At 41.9% G+C, this 21,849-nt stretch overlaps 1 protein-coding gene across 1 annotated transcript in view; it reads right to left on the bottom strand.

Moving 5' to 3' along the window:
- Positions 1–21,849, bottom strand: part of Nachralpha6 (nicotinic acetylcholine receptor alpha6) — a 332,523-nt gene that overhangs the window by 152,710 nt on the left and 157,964 nt on the right. The window contains exon 4 of the mRNA XM_078191877.1: positions 9,755–9,864. Coding sequence (XP_078048003.1) covers positions 9,755–9,864 — 110 coding nt within the window. The remainder of the gene's footprint in view (positions 1–9,754; positions 9,865–21,849) is intronic.

Here is a 21,849-nt window from a genome sequence, read left to right as displayed (position 1 = left end):
GTGTATAGACCTATCCGTAGTCGTTGAAAATTTCATGTGCGACTCCTGGCGAGGCCTTCTTCGCTCGTCCTACGCCACTGCGACCGGCTTTGCGAATTGATTTCAACGAGATACCGTCGGATTCCAGCGATCAGGAAAAGGACTCGAGATCGGAATCCCCGTTCACCGCAGTTATTATAATAGGATTACTTGAAATTATAATGGAATTGTTGTTCATGGGATAACACTTTGAGGGATCGCGCGGATAATCGTTTCGGTATCGTCTTCAGGCTTGTATGATACAGGATGCTCTACCAAACTCTGTCACTGTTATGTTGTATTAATAAAGGGGACATTGTTATTAAAATATTTTGTTGAATTTTATTTTGATAGACGAGATTATTTTTACTGTAATGTGGAGACATTTGTTTTAATCTACAGTATTTTATTTATCATTTCATTGTGATTTGTTTATGATTTATTATGGTTTGTTTATCATTTACCATGAAATTATTATTATTATTATTATGACAACAAAAGGTCGGCTTAGCCACTGTTCGAATGTAAAAAGAAGACCATTTCAACGTAGCTTGTGTCAGCATTTCGAACGGAGATCGCCCAAACCCTCGATTCAACCCTTTACGATATGCAACCTTGCTGAAAATGCACTTTAAAAAATCCCACCGATTGTTTTCTATATCCCTACGTCAGATCGTAACCGTCGTCTATCGCGAAGTCCACGAACATCAAACAAACATCGCACGAAGCATTGTAGAACGATCAAATAACAAAATCTGACGTATACATAATCCCCGTCGTCGCGTACCGGCCGCCCCGACCCCCACCCCTGACCCCACCCTCGCGCGCACGCGCGTATGTATGCATCGTTGTAGGCAGAAATGAAATTTACCTCGGCAAATATGGTCAGTGGAAATTCACTTGATCAAACATCGAGTGCCGCGCGCCCGGTCATGTTAACGTTGCGCAATCCCTATCCCCCCAAGTAACAACTTGGGAATTTTGTGATACATTCAATCCGACACCGTCCGATTGAATTCCATAATCGCTTTCCTACCCTACACCCCACTCACGCTCCATACCCCAACCCCCAACCCTCGTCGCGCCCGAACGCGAGTTCTGTTGCGCGCTGTCAAGAGGGGTCGGCGAAGGTGGAGGGGGCGAGTTTCAAGCGTCGCAAAGGGACAAGTGGACCCTTTAGTCGACCGATTGTTTGACATATTATATTATATTGCACTATATATTAAATTGTATTTTATTGTTTTATATTTTATTATATTATATAAAAAAGAATAAAAAGATCAAACAAATCATTAAAAAATGCAATTCTTACAAAATAATTAATGTTTTATAATTTTTAAATTAAAAAAAATAGTAAATAAACCATAATTATTAACATATAATTCGAGAGCACTGAGATTCGAATAATTAAGTTTGAAATTCTGTCGAAACGAAAAATGGTATAGTTTGTTGAAATTATTTCGTTCGAGCGTAGAACATTTTTTCTGTTTTCTAGGTTAAAGAACACGTTCGCGAAGGAAAGCAACGTTTCGTTTTCGATCCGGCTGTTGTAAGTTTCATAAGTAGCGCCGGGCCCCCGGTCGTCGGGCGGTCGTGTCGTGGCAGAAGAGAGACAGGGTTACGTACATCCACGACGGTGTACGGATGAAACGGATTTTATACGGGCTATATACGCCAGTCCCGAAGCTTTAACCTCCAGGTTATAGCAGCTTAAATTCAGTAGTACCCCGCCTAAAAGTACCTCGGAGCGGTGATGCTCGGGATTCGCTTTACGGTTTCGCAGGAAACACCTTTCCTCTTTCGAAGAACTATCCGCGGTAACTGTTCCCTCCGGGGGCTATGTACAATGTGTTGCTAAATGAGCGCACGCGATACTATTTTCCGCCCTACTCGTGATTTCGTGGACAGAACGCGACCGTACTCTGCCATCTCTGAACACCCGTTCCCTCGACACATTCATCCCTATTGTTGCTTTTAATTTTTTAAATTTTCTTTGTTGAAAAGAATTGTAGCGTTGAATTATTTCGTACAAAAATCGATCAACTTTGGAAAATTATAACTCAGTCAGGAATCGTAGTATCGTGACGATTCTTTTTTTGAATTAAAGCTTGGAATCTACACTTTAAAATAGAGTATATCACTGTAATTAGGTAAATATGAGGTTATGTTTGGGGGTTGAAAATTGGCAAGGAATTCTCGTATTAAAAAGTGTCGAGTTTGATAAATCGTTGAGAGTTTGTAGAATTTTCTTTGGAAATGCCGTTCGCAGTGGAATAAAGCTTACTTCTTTCTCTTTGATTTAAAGAAAACGGAACTGGGCTGCGATTTTTTCTCGCAAAGTTACGGCACTTTGAAGCCAGCCCTGCATTTCCGTCGATTAGCGGAGGATTGTCGTTGCAGGATGTAAGGGTTACTTTAAAGCGCTGTAACTTCGCGGGAAAAAATCGTAGCGGAGTTTATTTTACCTTGAATTAAAGGGAAAGGATGGAGGTTTATTACGGTGGAAACGGCATTTGCGAAGAAAATTTTGTAAAGTCTGTGCAATTCGTCAAACTTGGCAATTTTTGATGCGATAAAAATGGCAATTTTCGATGTGTCAAACATGGTCTCGTATTTAAATTTCTACAGTGACGTGGGTGCGTCGAAATTAAAATCCAAGATAACTGTTTCAAAGTAGACATTTCAAGCTTTATTTTTAAAAAAAGTTCGTTATCCTAGGATTATTTTTCGCGGAGTTATTCTCAGTCAAAGTTAACCAATTTTCAGTCATAAATTGTCGAAGTTATTTCTTCGAGCAGTGCATGTTATGTTAACTTTTGCAATAAAAAATGTATTAATTGTTTAAACAATTCTCATAACAAGCGTTATATATTTTACTATACTCTATTCTATTCTATCAATTTTTAAAATAATTTTTCCAATAAATAATTCCAATTTTATTCCCGTTAATTGTCAAACTAATTTTGCAACGAAAGCTCTGACAATTTTAACACAGTTTTCCAGTGAAACGGTTACTTTTCATTATCACGCCCGAAGAGATTTGTCATTCTGAATGCTTCCCAACTAAAGGCGAACGTCTCTATTCAGCGGCACTATAGTCCCGCCCCCTTAACCGAGACTCCGTCGTTAATCTTCGCCGGGGAGTAAAACCGCGAGAGCCTTCGTTCATCCATCCCCCACTGAAATTTTCCAGGTTTATAAAATAATCTGGGCGGAGAACACAGTTGTGTGTCTATAGTATGTGTATAGGAGTACGTCTGGTTCGTGACTCGACTGCGGAACCTTTACCGGCAGACGAACGACCGGGCGAAGTTTAAAACAGTTGGAAGACATTATTTCCAACTTAGCGAAACATTTACGGAACGATCTGTTGGATTCAACTGGACGTGGACTATTTTCATTTTCAAACAAGGTGTAAGTCCATTTTGGAAAAATAGAGAAAATGAGACGTCGCGTAATTTAGCGTTAATTTTAGGGTAAGATTTTTGTTTAGAATGAGTTGATATTTGATATTAATAATATTAATAATATAATAATTTCAATTATTATCACAACCCGATTAATAATTTCATCCGACAGAAACAAAAAATTATTCCCCAAAAGAATAAACAATCTACAGTCCCGTTAAACATCTCGCGACAAAAATTGTTAACTAAACTTAACGAACAACCCGAGTTAGGCGCGTTCGCGTTAACAATAATTAATTATCGATCCGTTTAGGTTAGGTTACCTTGCATTCTTCATCGACACGTGCACCACCCGCGCGCTTTCGTCGGCGGCGTGTAGTTTCTGCATAAACAATTCGAATGCAAAACTTTCAGCGCGGCGAGATCGGCAATGCAAATGATCTCGTAAATCATTCCCATCGGCGGCGGTCTGCTTGATACCGAGAACCAGGGGTTACCGTCCACGATTTAGTATACATTAGAAATTCTGCGCCCGGCTCGGCCTTTCAACGATACAATCGAAATGCCCCCCCCCCCCTACCTCCCCCCGACAATAGTATATTGTCGTGTGCCCTCGGTATCGGAAACAATGAGTGTCCATTACAAACGGATTCCAATATCTGGTGGAAAGACGAAGGATCAATTCCAGACCAGAGCCACCCTCCCCACCCTCTTCCAACCCCCTCCCCGCCTGCGCGCGGACGAAAGTCCCGGCGCTGGCCGAACCCCACCCTCGACGACGCGGCGCAATCCAAACTTGATTAACCTGCTATTCAAAACGTTCTTGTCCCCTTCCACCACCATCGAATAATCGAATGGGTATTCCTACTTCGTAAGAGGGAAATACTTTTCGATAAAGCTGCGAAAAAGAGGGGATTTCGTTGGTCGGATATCTTCGTGCATTTGACACCATTTTTTTGTTCTTTTGCGATTATCCTGTTCTTCATTGTTTTATTTGTTTCTTCGTTAATTCTTCGGTTCATTGTTTCGTTTTTTCTTTGTTTCCTTTTTTTTGTTTATTCATTGTTTTATTCTTTCTTTCGTTAAATTTATTTATCGATTATTCGTTGATTTGTTTATTAATTTATTTACTGATCTGTATTTACTTATTTGTTATTTAGCAAAGCGAGAAGCGGTTGTTTAATTTAATTGGAATATTAAGGAAAATAAATTGGTATTTAGTATTATGCCCAGCAGAAACTATAGCTTGGAATTTTTCAGCAAAACTAGCAGTAGAGAGAGAGAGAGTTTCCACCAGACGCAGATCGTTCGTCTCCGACTAACGCCCGGGAACGAAGTGTCTCCGGGAGATTTAATTAATTGCTCCGACCGGCGAGCGTTCGTACATTCGTTCGTTCGTACGTTCGTACGTACGCGAGGAATTCGCGGGTCTCGTTAGCTACCGGTTGACCAACTTGGTCAGTTGTTAGTTCGCCGCTCCTGTCTCCGAAAGAGGATTGAACGTCTCGCTTTCCTCTCTGGTGCACTATGCCAGGTCGTTATAGCAAGGCTATTCTTACCGAGAAAAATTCGAATAATCGACAAAGTACGAATCTAATTGGTAAAGTACGAACCTAATCGATTAAGTACGCACCTAATCACTAAAATATGAATATTTTTGTATAATGTTGAAATATCTTGAATAATTATATTAGATGTTTATATTAATGCGTACTTGTTATATAATAACGAAGAGAATGTTTGTTTATTATTTTTTACGTAAGCGGAGATTTTCCATAATAATTCTTAAAATCAATCCTAAAAAATCAATCCCTTCGATAATAATTATTTTTATTAACCACCCTTAGAATAGTTTAAAATAAAAATTAAGAATAATCCAAATTATATATATATATAATAATTGAAGAATATCCATCATCGCTACACAATAATATTCAGATTTTCTATCTTCGTCTCCGTCGCCTGATCACGGGACTATAGCAAACCCCAGGCATTCCGCAGTCGTCCGCGTTTTTTGCCGCGTCGCGCACGATTTTCCGGTTCCCCGGATTTCCTACGGGAGAGTTACGAAGGTTCGCAAGTTCCGCCACACGGAATTCGGAAGGATCGACGACTCGATTAAGAGAATCAAGCGATTCGTCGGCTAAACCGTCTACCCCAGCCAGAAACGAGAGAGTACGTATCCCTCCTTCATCGACTCCCCTCTACGACCGTCCTAGTCGCGGCGTCCTCCGCGGCGCGGCGTTAACGGTCACGTTAAATTGAATTTAACGGAAAACTCGCGGGAATTACGCTCGCGCGGCGTTTATAGTCAAAGTTTTTGAACCGTTAACGACGGTAATTACTCAAGCTTTAAGAATCATTCGGCCCCGGACCCGAGAGAAATCGATGCCGCGACCAGAGGGTGGAGGAGATGGGAGGGGGCTAAAACTTTGCTCATTGTTAAGTGGCCGGTACACGGAATGTCTCAAGTTAATTTTATCGTACGGTGTACACTCGCCCGTGAAAGTATATCAGGCTCGAGTTTACGGAGAACGACGGCGGCGGACGTTTCACAATAGTTTGTAAAATTAACCGCCCCTCGCCTCCGTCATGGGGTGGATGCTTTTTGTCGGATTTTAACGGGGGGCTGTTTTAATCGTCGCACTTTTAATTTAATACCGTCGGTAGTTTAACGAGTTGTGCACTGTTTTTGGTTGAATTTTAATGCGACGGGTCTAAGTAGGTTTGCGGTAGGAATTGTTGTAAATTAATGAAGTAGTTTATTTATGAGGGTAGGGTAATTAAATTACGGGGAAATTATATAGCATGTGAACAGAGTTTGGTATGCGAGCTCGGATGGTTTGTTAGAATTAGGATTTCTTTTCTTTGTTAGCGCAGTTCTCCGAGATTCAGCGACAAGAAATGATCATCCGTGATGACCGATACGTGGGGGTGGGGGTGTGATGCGATGCTCATCCCCGCTTCGTCTCGTATCCGTCAAATCGTTGGCCGCAGCGCGGTTAGCAGGTTGGTGGCTCGTTTGGTTAAATCCATTATTCAACGCGGCCGGCTCGCAGCTCCGTCGCGCGCGCCGCGATCCGCGCGCTGTGCAAGGATGTGACACACGGGTCTTCTCTCTCGCGCGCGAGCGCGCGCGCGCCGTTCGTAGACGTACATGTAATTCGTCCGGGACGCGACTGTGTTTAATGTGACGGCTGATTCCGGCAGCGACGGGCAGGAGAGATCGGTTGGCAGCGGGAGCAAGGCGGCCACCATTAATATTGCTGGTCGCGGCGGGCCGTGGAACAACCGCGAAGACGTTCCACGGTCCGCTCGGACCGCTTCGCTCTCGCCGTGTACGCCGTACACGGCATAGTATATGTTTATCACCTATTAGATTATTATCTATATATTATAATAGAGGTTGTGTGATCGGTGGTTCGCGGCACGGAGCCAGCCGCGGCGTTGCCGTACGAAATCTACCCTTTTCCTATTTCATTTCCTTCTTCTGATCTGGTTGCGATCGGTAGAATAAATAAACAAAATTATTAACAATTGGAAATCTATTGTCTCGTGAGGTTAATATTGCTCTTTGGTTCGTTGTGACAACGTTGCGATAACGTTATAATAATATTAAAAACTATATTCATTAACGGTAATAATAATTTAATAATAATATATAACGTAATAATAATTTAACAATGACGCAAGAGTGAATAAAATACAAGAACTTAAAAAAATGAAAATTTCATATAAATAACCTGAAGAAAAATGATAAAAATATACATATGCAAAATAATTTAATTATGCAACTGGATAATATGCTCATTAAAAAAATACCATTAAATTTCCAGTAGAAAACGAGTACAAAAACATACATTTTAATCAATATCCTTCCATTACAATATTATATATTATATATTATTTATAAATCTTGTTCTACCGATCGCATAATTGTGCCAGAATAACTATAGTTAATAGCAAATTTATTACTAATTATTGATCGATTTTCGATGAAAAATTTCGTCAATGATCGAACGGAACGCCGCGACACTCCTCCGCTTCTGAAAAGATGGCCATATGGACTAATGTATTATATGCAAGTTCATGTTTTATAGAGCGTTTTCACAGAGATTCATGTAAGAGAATGTATACAATATGAACGAACGCGCGCGAGTCGCCTGGCTACGTCTACCATGCGTCTAAGACGCTAAAACACGGACTAAAAGGACGAAGCTAATAAAACGCACGGCAAATGAATATATTTACACGGACCTCTCGTGATTGGTTATATGAAATATGTGCATATCTAATGGCGGAAGCCAGCGGACTCGCGCTGAAGAACGTTGTCTACGGTCAAATGATCGGTAAAAAACTTCTGTGGGAAAAGGTATATATATAGAGAGAGAGAGAAATATATATGTGTGGCTATCGTTATGTGACAAGTATGTACAGAAATGAGACAGAACGAAAAAAAGATAGATAAAAGTATACAGATAATACGGTACGTATATTATTTGGATCGAAATTACTGTGTTGTTCTCGGGGTTTTGAAGAGAAAACGCATGCACTTTGCGAACATTTCCATTACATATACGTGTACAATGTGTTATCTAATTAGTGTACATACACGTATATACGTAGATGTATATAAAAATTCAAAGTGGTTCGAAAGTTGCTAGAAAGGTTCTTGAGATCATTTCAAGCATCTTTTTCCTTTGCGGTAATGCAATCCGAGGCCTCGTTTACGAGTTATGCGCGAAAAACGTTGACCAATCAGAGAAGAGAACGCCTCTGGCGCGCGGCAGGCGAGTCTACCGCGAATCAGCCGAGCTCGTCTCTGATTGGTCAACGTTTTTCGCTAATAACTCTTAAACAAAGCCTCCGATTGCATTTCCGCAAAGAAAAAAGTTTCTTGAAATGACCTAATTCACCTATTTCCAGCAACTTTTCGACACTCAGTTTTAATATAATATTTATGCACGTATATATGTATATATTTCTGTTCGTAGTATGTTTGCGTACATGTCTAGCTATATGTATAATATATATTTTGTGTCACATGTATGCGTGTGTGTTAGAGCGTGTCGGTGTGTTAAAATGCGCTTTAATATATACGAAAGCAATACTGGGATAATGTTTACGTACCCTGGCCGATTAGAAAATCTACAACTCGCAATCAGAAATACTTGATGCGAAAAAGGAAAGAAGGGAACACGTACGTAAAGTTCGATTTACGCATCGACGACATACATTTAGCCGGCGTAGATCTCTGAAACATTCTCAAAACTTTAGTTCCGCTCTTGCACGGTTCGACGAAGGACTTTTTATCCCATCGGCGAATTCAACGGCGAGATTTAAGCACCGCGTTTAACGACGCGACGCCGAGTTTTGCTTTTTATTATTCTTATTATCATTATTATTATTATTATTACCATTATTACTATTATTATCGTTATCGTTATTATTATTATTATTATTGTCATTTCCATTACAAAAATCGTTCACTCGCGACGCGATAGCGAATCTAATAAATTGCAAAAATTTATGCGAAACGGTATTTATTATCATTAAATTTGAACTGTAAATTGAACACCGAGAAATAGATGAAAGTACTCGACAATTAGCAACGAGTTCGAAGTTCGCGATGTCCGGCGCACTTCATGAAACTCGAACGCGTGCAAAGATACTTTGGTAGTCGTTTATCAAATTGCGCCGCGTTCGTTTGCTTTTTTTGTTTGTTCTACCTGTGGACGATCTACACGCGGGTCGAGCACACCGAAAATCATATCGGAAAACTGTTACACGCTCGACACGTTTCTACGCGCGAATTGCGCCGCGCTACGCAAATATTTGGCAGCGCCGGGCACAACAAAATCGAGCAGCTCCGCGATACGCGTCGCATCATTTTAAACGGTGCCTCTTCCTATCAATGCCCATCAACGCCGTTGCGGAGGCGAAGAATTCCGTGAATTTCGAAGAATTCCGCGATTATTTCAGGCTTTCGTTTTTTCGCGAATTTTGCGGTTCGTCGAATTCCTCGACGATTTTAGCAGGCGCGATCGTGTTCGTTTCGACTTCTCGCAGCTTTTTCCAATTTTCTTCTGCCTCGAGGACGACTCGTCGATTGATTAGCGTACTCGGCGTTCGTTCGATTTTTAGACGCGATATCGATCCGTCGCTTTTTCTCTTCTTTCTTCGATTTTGTTTTATTTGTTTTTTTTTTTTTTAAAGGCGATACGGTCTCGTTCTGCGATTTACGTCGGATCGTCTTGCGCGTTTATTGCGATCGTTTATCGGTAACGCGGAGTTGTGTATCCTAAAAGATCGTAGAGGGTTCGGGTTACCTGTTGTACATGAGGATGTCCGGCTTCCAGAGCTTGTTCGGCGTGATTCGCAGATCCTTCACGCCGCCGTAGTCGGATACGTTCCACTGCAGATTGTAGTCCGTCCACTCCTGGAACAGAAACCGAGCGTGTTTGTCACCGTTGATAGCCATTTGAACTGGTATTAGATTGTCCTGTAAGTTCTTTCCGCTATGTAGGAATCACTTCAGGAACAACTCGTTTCCTGTATTTAAGTAACTAATGGGGCACTTTATATTGTAGCGCGCTATAAGTTCTTTCCGCGGCACGCTGTGCATGACCTCGAGCCAATAGTATAAAAATTATAAAAGTATGAAACTAACAAAATTTACAAAATTATGAAATCGTCCAAATTACAATCATCATCATCAAAATCATCACAATCGTCGAAATCATAGAAATCATAAAGATCATCATCATCATCGTCAAAATCATCAAAACTATCAAAATCATCAAAATCATCGTCGTCATCATCAAAACCATCAAAATCATCATCATCATCGTCATATTCATCAAAATTATCAAAATCATCATCATCATCGCCAAAATCATCAAAATCATCATCATCATTAAAATCATGAAAAATTACAAAATCACAAAAGCGTCCAATTTACAAAAATGATTAAAACTACAAAAATTACAAAACCACAAAAGTACACAAATCAATAGAAACAAATAAAACAATCGATTAATCCTTTCTCAACTTCGGGAAGAAAGGCTCGCCGAATAATTAATTTTCTCTTCAGCCCAGGAAAGCCGGACGGTTGTTCCTTCGATTAGGGTACATAACTCACGCCGTTATTTATCGTCGTAGCAAGTTTTATCATCGTACTGCTCTCGCCGTTCTTACGCGAAGCACAGTTTTAGTATGGGTCTTGCCATTAGTCGACGTCGCAAGTGGTGCAGAAGAACTTTTACAATGTGTCGCGTTATCCTTTTCTTGCAAATGTCCTGGGACATGCTCGCTCGCTCGCTCGCTCGAGAAACAGTGAGAGAGAGAGACAGAGAGAGAGAAACTTTTCTAGTAAATATTAATTGCCTTTCTTTTTCGGCGGAGAAAAAACTTGCCACTGTTGAAATGCAAAAATGCTGGAACGATAAAAGAAGTTTAGAAAAATGTTGTGCATTTTAAAGAACACATTCTGTTTGTAATTTTTATTCGAGGTAAAACTGTCTTCGATACTTTTTGCACCGACTGTATATATTTAAAAAAGAATACGTAATAGACTTGATATAATTATAAAATGATTATTATTATTATTATTATTATTATTATAGAGGTGCTTTTAGTGAAAATTATTTAACATTAATAATTTCACTTTCGATACGGCATTTAACGTCGGAGAAAATAGTTTCCCAAAATAGGTTATATTCCATCGGAATCGGTTCTTCGCCGCGGTGAAAGGGAAGTTTATCAAACGGGGCTCTGATTGAACGTCCTTATTCCGGCGGAACGAAGAAAAATCCGAAACCGGGGACGGTCGAGAAAACGGTGAACGCAATTAATATTCACGTCCGGTCCCGGCTGTAATTTCGACCAAGTGGAATATCAATTTTCTGCGGTCTGTCGTGGATAATGAAGCCCGAAAAGCCGGGGGGGGGGGGGGGGAACTTTGCTCGGACACAAAATTGCTGAAATTAATTAATCCTCGTTAAAAGGAAGATTAATTGTTCTCGCCGAGGATACGTTTCCTCGAACCGCCGAAATCGTAGGTCAAATTTCGAGGGCCATCGAACAAGTATTGACCGAATAAAAAACGTAATGGTTGACCATGAGTTTTAGCTGTCGATAAGTACGATATGTTGTTAATTACTATAAGTATGAATGTTCTTACAGTCGAAATTTACCTTTTCCATTTCGTTAATAATTGCCTAGAAATTCGAATAAAGCTTGCCCTTATCAATTATATTATGCACTACATTAAAACCGAATTATGCGAGAGAAGTGACAGGTATCCCCGGATAATAAAACAGTTAATTAGTTACGGCGTCAGATTTCACTCAGAAATTGAATTGTACAACGAGCCGTGTTTGGCATTGGTTGCGTCAGATTGAGCTGATTAAAACAGAAGCGCGTTTGGGCGATATAAAATTCTGATATCGGAGAACAGAGCGTGTAATCTACATACACATAGATACGTATACATGTAGATGTGGTAACGCGTTTAATATACATATACAAATCCATGTACATATACGTATACATTAACATGTATATATCCACGTATATTATATGTATGTACATATATAGCAACGCGTTTACTCTTCTAAACGGTAACGCGAACCGCGAGCAACGCCAAATAATATCGGCCCGAAGAGCGAGTTAAGGTTCGATAGAGCAACCATCGTTGCATAAACATCCGCGTTCCAGGCAACTACTATAACCCACGAAACTACGAATTATCAATTCTCCCCCTATTTTACGAGACCCGTTGCAATTTGCGATATACCTGTGTTCACCTTTTGAAAAGCTGAAATTTACGATCTCTTTCATATACGAACAAAGGTAATATACTGCTCGGGCGAGCGCAGGGGTAGCGTGCTACCAGGCTTTTTAAGGGATCCACGGCCTTACAGTGTTTCGATTCGTTTCTCTCGGCGCCGGATTGCCGGAAACGGTCCGAATATTATTTTAACAGTTCCCATGCTCAGTACAGCCGGTGGGTTTCCTCGGCAGATCGCGGCACATTCATTTACTTGATACCCTCGGATCGTAATAATAGCAACGCAATTACCCAGGGCCCTTTGTGAATCCGCTGAATCGCTGACGTTAGAGAGATCGTAATACGGCCGCGGCGCCGATTTTCGCCGTGGTCCCGTGTGTGCACGCCGCCGAATTTATCTCCTCTAATCTCTCGCGCTTTGTGAATGCTCCGCCACGGTCATTTCGCTCTCGCGCGCGCTGTGCCACGGCGATGCTAGGGGAACCAAAGAGAGAGAAAGAGAGAGAGAGAGAGAGAGAGGGAGAGAGAGATACGAGTAATACTGTCCACGTATTAAATAACTAAATATGTTCTTATTGTCTTCATTCTTTTTAAGAACTTTCTTTTTAAGACTTGGCATCGTCATCGTCATTATCATGATCATTAGAATTATCATTATAATAATTATTCTTAATATAATTATTATCATTGTAATCATTATTACTATCATTAAACAAAGCTCTCAGTTTCGCACCGCACGCATGTGATTAACAATTATCGCGGTTGACTTTTCTCGGTCGGCTAGGAATCATTGAAATCCGTGCTCTGTCCACAGCGATTGGGGTTCCCGACGATTCGCGACCGTCCCGTTTAAGGCTCTCCATAAAACATCGTGAATCATCGCGGTCCGCGTTTCCCCGCGTTCCAAAGCCAAACGAAAGAGTAATCGCGATTAAGATTAATATCAGATTGCCGGGGAAATTACAGCGTCGCGAGCCGGCGGAAGGGATGGGTGGTCGGTCTGTGGAAGGGTTGAGGTAAATAGAAGGCGGCCAAGAGAGCGTGGTCCGCGGGTCTGCCCCCGCCGCCGGCCCCTGTATATTTAAGCGCGGACGCCGACTTTCGCGGAACGCGCGACCTCGTTTTCGCGGAGGTGGTGCGCAAACTGCATAGAAAACGCGACGTTTTATAATGTATACTTCAATTTCCGGGGGCGCGGCGCGGCGAGTCCCCGGCGCGTTTGCTCATTAGATTACGCGGCTGAATTGCACAAACGAGGAATCCAGGAGAGGGTGAAAGTTTCGCCTGGCGCGGTGTGCCTCGGTTTCTCCTCGGGACGGAGTCCGTGTCGCCCTGCCTCGAGATTCTCGAGCTCCTTGCCGGCGACCGTTGCTTCTTCCTGCGCCATGGAAACGGGGCGTAAACCAACGATCCTCCTTCGGCATGCGTCTCCTTCTAAAGGATCGTTGTGGAGTGGTTCTTATTCGATGGTTGCGACGTCTTTCGCGTTTTCGGCGATTAAACGATCGCACAGGTTTGACGAATTCAGGAGAGACTCTCGATCGAAATTGGACCACTTTGACGGGGGAATAACTCGGCGAGGAATCGTCGTAGGAGGATCGTGTTTCTATGGAATTAGAGCTTGGAATCTCGGCTTTTAAACTATCTTTATGGATTTTAGGTGCAGCGTTAGTGCTGGAACTAACCGGCATCGTCATGGGCATGGTCGTCATCATCAAAACCATCAAAACCTCTCCCTTTCTTCTTCGTTATTCTCCCTCTTTTCCACTCATTCTCTCTCCTTTCTCCCTCTTTCTCCCTCCTCTCTCTCTCTCTCTCAATCTCTCTCTCACTCTCTCCTTCACTCCCTCTCTCCCGCTTTGTCAGTGCTCGTTCGAGATAATAGGGACACTGGGAGATTTTACCCCGACGATTTGAATGGCAAGCGATGCCACTTTGCCGGCAGAGTTCACTGCTGCGCGAGTGTATCGATCTCTTCCGCTTGTAATTCTACTGTATTATAGCCTCCGCCCACGCGCACGCACACACGCTTTCGTTTATTTAATAAAGTAAATTGAAACGTTGCGAAGTTGTTGCACATACGATGATTGTGTTGATACACGGGGAAACTATGTTCCTTAGTTACTGGAAAAATTCAACTAAGGATGACGGAGTCTCTGTTAGTGTTGATTTTGCACCCAGAATTCCGTGGAATGCCAGTTGAATCAGTGAAGGAACTATTATTATTACGTATATTACACTCTTAACTAAATTAATTAATAATTGACTGAACCAAAATCTTCAAATTGTAGAATTCAATTAAAATATAATTGAATTTCAATTGAAATACAATTGAATTTCAATTAACATGTTATTGAATTTCAATTAAAACATTATAGTCTATATTCTACGGATCATTATCCTCCAATTTCAATTCCATTACAATAAAACATTGATCTCCAACGAACATTCGTATTAAAACATCACGGCGATCATTTGCCGTCCAGATTACGCCGCCGCGGCGTTTCGACCATATTTGCCGCCGATAAATATGCATAGCAAGATGAAAAGTTGTGCTAAATCGATTCCCGGTCAGAAAAAAAAAGAAGTCCGATGAAATGCTCGTTCCACTTTTGTATTTGTAAAAAGAATCGCCGCCGCAAGTAATTCTGTTTAATTAATCCTGGAGAGAAATATTCGTAGAACGTTGTTTCTCGTTTAATAAAATTCTACGAGGAAGATATCCGACGAACGTTATTCTTTGTTTTAATCCGTGGAAGAGTACGCCGTGAAATAATTTGTTCAAGGTACCGTGCACTCCGTCTGCAAATTGGGGTAATGGTGACTTAATGGAACTTTGGTAAGTTCTTGCAGATTAGGACACGGTTAATAAATATCTGAGAAATGTCCGATAGACTGTGCTATTAACTTCACGGTATAGTATGTGTTATAGGGGCTGCGCGGCCGGCCATAAGATTATGGACGCATAAACAACGCGCGTCGATTATTTCTTATCTATGCGCGTTTTTGGGTTAGCGATAATGGTCGACCAATTCAGTATGGTATGTCGATTTAATAATTCTTTAACTTGGATTAATTTTATATTGAAGTGTATATTTCGTGTTGAAATAATTCAGTGCATTGTCTAGTTTAAAGTATTAATAAATAAATAAATGAATATATAAATACATAATTGTACAAATTTATAAATATATAAATAAATCCATAAGTAAATGCATAAATAAACAACCAAAAAGATATCTAAGCATACCTAACTAAATAATTAAATATGAATAAATAAGTAAATAAATAAATGTTCACTACACTATTTAAATTAACAAGTTAAAATTCCTAGAAAAAAAATGTCCATCTTGCTCAAACTTTTTTCTAATTAACAAAATAGCCACTTATCTAGTGTCTATACCCATTAAAATTCCACTAATAACAACAAACAACTGAACAGCGTTACACGCCTACGCATGTGAAAGCACCGATGACTAATAATAACGCGCGGCAACGTGATTGTTCTCTCGTCGTCGTCGTCGTCGTCGTCGTCGCTTGAGAATTCCGATCTCCGTGGCGACGCAGGCCCTTTTTGACGTTCGCGTTGCACGCAGGACTTGTCAAAGGCCTAGTCATCCCTCAAGAAGAACGAAGAAAAAAGTCGGAGGAATCTTTAAGTTGTGCCCTATTGTGTGTGTGTGTGCTCGATGTTGCGCATGGCTACGTTTCTTTAAAAAGCATCAGTCATTCTTGGAGAAAGGAGAGAGAGAGAGCGGATATATTTCTGGCGGAGCGTTTTATAAAGCACAAAAAACACGGGAATAGTGCTCGATTTAGTATTATCGAGCTATCGCCGCGGATACGGTCTATATGTATATTAAAATAAACAGCTGGCTCGTTAGATGCACGTCGGGTGGTGCATTAGGTATATTCGGTGCATTAAAGTACATTAATGTTTATGTTAGATGCAGTCAGTGTACAAGGTACAAGAAAATTGTGAAATATTAATTAAAAGCACAGTATAAAGAACATTATACTATACTATACTATACTGTGCTGTGCTATACTATACTATACTATGCTGTGCCATATTATGTTATGTTATGTTATAGTATAGTATAGTATAGTGTAACATAGCATGCAATACACCATATTGTATTCAATTATGCCATAATATACTATATTATACTATACTGTACCATATTATATTTAATAGACCGCGCCATAGAGCGAGCGCTGTATTTCCGAATTTAATTTCCGATCGCGTCGACAAGGCCGCTAGAACAATTGTTTTCCGGCCGGTGTTACGAGGGGCTTCCCCGCGGGTCTCAGGTGTCCCATTCCCGCGATAATATGCGTCGGAAAACTTTATGGAAAACTGATCGGGTCGCGGGGCCGCGAGTCGTTATATAGAGGGGCGAGAGGAGAGAAAGAGAAAGAGGGTGTATTAGAGGAAGTTCGGAAGGCGCGCGCCCGGCTAAAGTTCAAGGCGCGCAATCGATGAGAATAACTTTCATTAAAGTTCGGATTAAGCGGTCCCCGGGTTCATAACGAACGCGCGCGCTTTTATGTAATCATATTTTCTCCACGCTCGCCGTTTCCCATCCACCATAAATCAACGGGTCGTTAACCTTTACGAGCGCAATTTACGGACCGCCTCGAATATTTCTTTATCTTTGATCCGGACCGATTGGGTTGGCCGAGTAGTCGACCGAGCGGCTTTTAGAGGGGAAAAGTGGAACGGGGCGAAGTATTAATTATTGGGTATATGTATAGTGCAGTCAGCGTAATTACGGAGGATCGGTTTTATAGGTATGTTAATTTCTCGATTTTTTCCACTGCGTTAAAAAACTTTTGTATTTGTTGGTATTTTGAGTAGAGTTGAAGATTTAGGTTTGTTGTATTTGTTTATTGTTTTTTTTTTATTTATGTTTTCTATAATTTTTTATCGCGATGAAAACTTTAAAAAGTGATAGTTAGTGTTTAATTAAATGTGAGAATTTGAAAAATGTTGACAAATAAATAAACAAATGGATAAATAAGTAGAAAAATTAACAAATTAACGTTACGTCGCAAAAACTCCCAATTCAATCAGATAATTTCTCAATCGTCGAAACTGTTGCAATTGACCAACAAACAGCACGTCCTATACAGTGGGCCCGATTCGTATCACCGAAACGCCGATCGTTGTTTAACAGGGGTAAAGAAGCCGTCCGGTATGAACAGGTCGTAGATTAGCTGGCGCACCGAGCGCGAGCCCCCGGGGAATTGCACCACGCACCAGTCCGATGGGACGTTTAAGTGGGGGGATCGATGATCGGCCGCGGAAAAACAACGCATATCTCAATCGTGTTAGCCTCTCTGTAAACGGGACGGGCGCGTCGTTCGGGCTCGCAATGGATTGCCGCATTCATCTTCGGATGACCACAATAGCGGACGTATGCGCTCGACTGGCTCCTCTCTCCCCCTCCGCGCGCATTAATGCGTGCTTTCGGTCGCTCGCGGGCTGGGGGCCGGCGATCTTCTGATACCGCAACGGCGTCGTTGTTCCATAGCCTTCTCCTCCTCCTCTCGATATCTCGTTCCAAGGAGCCTAATCCGAGAGGAAGTCGGGCGTATATTCGACGCCGCGATCCGTCTACGAATGGACGATCAACGAGCAGTTGAATTTCTCGCGTGAATTCGATGATTCGTCGAACACCTTGGATCTCGTTTCACGAGAATTCGATTCGGGGGGGATTTATCGCGCTGTGAACTTTGAACCCTTTGCAATCGAACGGTGACTCTGAGGCACCACTGAAATTATTCTATCATCTTCCAAAATAATTTTTATACCAACAAAGTGTAAGTTTAAAAAATTGTTGAAATTGGAACCATTGGCGTGAGTCACAAGAATCGATTTTCTACGCTTAAAATGCACTTGATCGCCACAATTTTTGTAATCGCCACAATTTTAAGTACAATTTCATCGAGCACACTCTCTGAACCATACATCACGTTATGCGGAAAGAATTCATAGGACACCGTAATAATCGTCAAATCACGCCTTAATAATCTTTAACGCCACTCCAATAATCTTTAACTCCAATTCACGCTGCTCAATAATCTACAGTCTCTGACACCTTCTTACCACGTCGAACCATCCATCGACACGCGCTGTACACCGTTTGCTTACTCGAGTAAGAAACGCCGCGCGCGCGGGCGCTCCTTGCTCGAAATTAGCCTCGTCGATCATCGCGGCCAGCGGATCCCGATTGGTCCCTCATTAACAGATTATCCGCGTAAACATCATCGAGTTCCGGTCAGCGGAAACGATCATAATTTCTGGTGTTACCGGGTCGATAATGAAAGCATGTTTCGTTGAACCGTGCCGAACCAGTGGCGGCTACAGAGGGGAGGAGGAGGAGCGAGGATGGAGGAGAAGGAAGGGTGCATAGGCGCGGGACGGCTTCAATGAAACACGATCGATAATTGAATATATGATCCAGGGCCGTTCGAGATCCCGTCTATCCCGACGCGGCCTGTTTCTCTGTGGGGGACGCGTGCTAGCTCGCGAACGCCGGCTCTCGTCTAATATACATACAGTCGGTACCATAAGTATTCGTGCCATCGTTGCTCGCAAGAGAAATCTCCGATTTTTTCCCCGTCAAGCTACAGTATATTAAAGTAACCCCTTGCAATTCCGTCGTGTACCATTCACGTTGGCGTCATCGGTGATTCTACTAAAAAAAGTCGCAGCCGTATTCCGCTTTCTTTATTTATTTAATTTATTAGCTTTATTTATTTAATTAATTAAAGGAAAAGGGTGAAACATCGTTCTGCCGTAAACGACATCTCCGACAGAAATTTAACGTAGCTCGTTTAACATGGTATTTCGTCAAACTTGACAATTTCGGATACGTCGAAATCAACCACAAAATCCGGAAACGTTAGCTCAAAGTAGAGGCTTCGAGCTTTAATACGAAAGGATGATCATCCAGCTACGAGCGGAGACTCCGAGGCAACGCTAAAATTATTCTATCGCGTTCTAAAATCATTTTTATACTATTATATATTTTATACTATTTTATACAATAATAAAATACAGATTTAAAAAATTGTTAACAATCCCATACTTATGGGACTGACTGTATGCGTGTGTGTATAATCAAAGTTACCCCCTCGGAAGATCAACGAAACTAGGGTACAGCACGGGGGGATGGGGTTCGCCGATAGAAATCTCCGAGGACGATTACGAGCGGCGAGGGGGAAGCGAGAGCGAGCGCGGCGGTGGCGGCGTGCGCCTCGCGCCCGACAGAAATTATTGATCTTGTTAGGGTAATTAAAATTATCGGGTTATGTGGCGAAGGAGATTGCCTCGGCGAAGGTGGCGGTGACGGTGGGGGGAGGGGGAGGTGGGGTGGCAACTTGTGTGTGCCGCTTGGCGCTGGATAGATTACGAGGTGACGGGATTTCGGGATGGGCAGGTAACCCGGGGACATGACTGTATGTCGCTCGAATTGTGTTCGTCTGACGTCGACGTCGACGTCGTCGTGCGCCTCGCCTCCGTTACAGACTGTACACGCCCTTCCGCCTTCCGATTAAATGCTTTCAAACAGAGGAGGAGATCACTCGAGTTTATTAACCCTTGGAGCCTCTCGAGTGCACGCCCTCTCTCTCTCTCTCTCTCTCTCTCTCTCTCTTTCGCCGTCCTCTGTCGCTGTTGGTTACCTACAGGTGCTCTCCTAAGCTGTTCTCGGGAATACTGGTCGCCCTGCTATGGCGCTGTGTTGCGTACCGAACGGGTTAAAATGTCGTCCGAATAATATAGCTCTTTCTGGGGGGAAGCATTTCTTTGGAACGACGAAGTCGGGTGAATAATCTGACGCGACGACTGTCAATAACACCATGGTTATATTATGTATTGTAGTATTTAAACATATAATTAAAACTGTGCTAAAATATTTATTTAAAATTATTGTTAAAATTCCACAGAAATCTGGCTGAAAGTCACATCGATTCGACTATTTTCCTCGGAACAGGAATTCGACTGGTTCTCGAGTTCGACTCGTCAAAACCTTGCGTTTCACAACCCGGTGATCGCGGCACGAGAGAGTCCGCGGAAATTGTCATTTCAATTTGGTTCTAGGCTCCCGGCGTCCTTGCAACTAACCCAAGACGACGTCGACGACGACGACGACGACGACGAACGGCCGCGCCATTTTCATTACTAGGCATCTAGGTTTCGGACGGTCTCGAGAAGCAGCAGGGGCACCGGCGGCCACCAATACTCCACAGGCTTTGTACCGAAGGACCCCTTGACCCAAAAGACGACTCGCGCCGGCTTCCAGTAACGCGCGAGCGCGAGCGAAAGCTATTCGGTCCCGTGGGGTCCTGGTGGCCCTCGAACACCGACTTTCCTCCGACGCCGCCGCCTTTCGCATTACTTTATGCTCGAATCCGTGTTAATTTGTGAAATTGGACTCCTCCCCTTTCTTTAGCAAAAGGTCGATAGAGAACACGAGGCCCCGAAGTGACGGATTATGAAAGTTTCATCTCATCTGCATTATCGCCGGGGACAAGCGCACTGAATTGAAAAAATAAATTGAGAAAATAAATAAAATTGACAAAATCAATAGAATTAATAGTATTGATAAAATTGATACAATCAATAGAATTGATAAACTTGATAGAATTGATAGAACTGATGAAATTGATAGAATTGATAAAGCCTGCGGAATTATTAGAATCGATAGAATTGATAAAATTGATAGACTTGGCTGTATTGATAAAATTGCTAAAATTGATAAAATTGCTAAAATTGCTAAAATTAATAAAATTGCTAAAATTGCTAAAATTGCTAAAATTGCTAAAATTGCTAAAATTGATAAAGTTAATACGATTGATAGAATTAATAAAACGAATAAAATGTTATGGGAAAAATTACCACGAAGTGGGCGAGTTAAATTGATTTGGAACAGCGCCAGCGGCCCGGTTGAATACACGGTATGCGCGTGAATCAGATTGCTAATTGCGCTGGAATCGGAGCGAGCTTAACGTGAATTCTTGAACGGCAGAGACGCGGGTCGACGGACGTCTCTCGGCGTTGATCCGGGGCCTGGTCTGCTCGTCTGTTCACGCAGCGAGGGAGAGAGAGAGAGAGAGAGAGAGAGAGAGAAGGAGAGTGAGAGAGAGTCCCGCACAGGTGTATTATCGCTGGCTCGGAAACCGATACTCGCAGAAGGATATACGCCGCGAGTAATCCTCCCGTGAGACAGCAAGCGACCGATCGCAGCTGGACGTGCGTCTATCAAACGTGCTCTACTCTCTCCCTCTCTCTATCTCTCTCTCTCACACACCCACACTCTTACTTTTCTATAAAAATATGAAGAAGAAAAAGGAAAAGTTAAACTTAAATATAAATATTTGAGAGGGAACAATTTTTTAGTCATGATTGATAATAATAATAATATATGGAGTATAATAATGATCTAGTGAATATAAAAATAATATATTAAATATACTAACGATATACTAAATATAATAATGATACACTGGATATAATAACAATAAACTGAATAAAATAACGATCGACTTACAATGCAAGAAAAATTTTTTAACAAATAAATAAAAACCCACTCACAAACGATGCTCAACAAACTGTGCGAGACT

The sequence above is a fragment of the Augochlora pura genome, chromosome 10 (assembly GCF_028453695.1).
Source record: "Augochlora pura isolate Apur16 chromosome 10, APUR_v2.2.1, whole genome shotgun sequence".
NCBI lineage: Eukaryota > Metazoa > Arthropoda > Insecta > Hymenoptera > Halictidae > Augochlora > Augochlora pura.
This window is presented reverse-complemented; position numbering and strand designations above follow the sequence as displayed.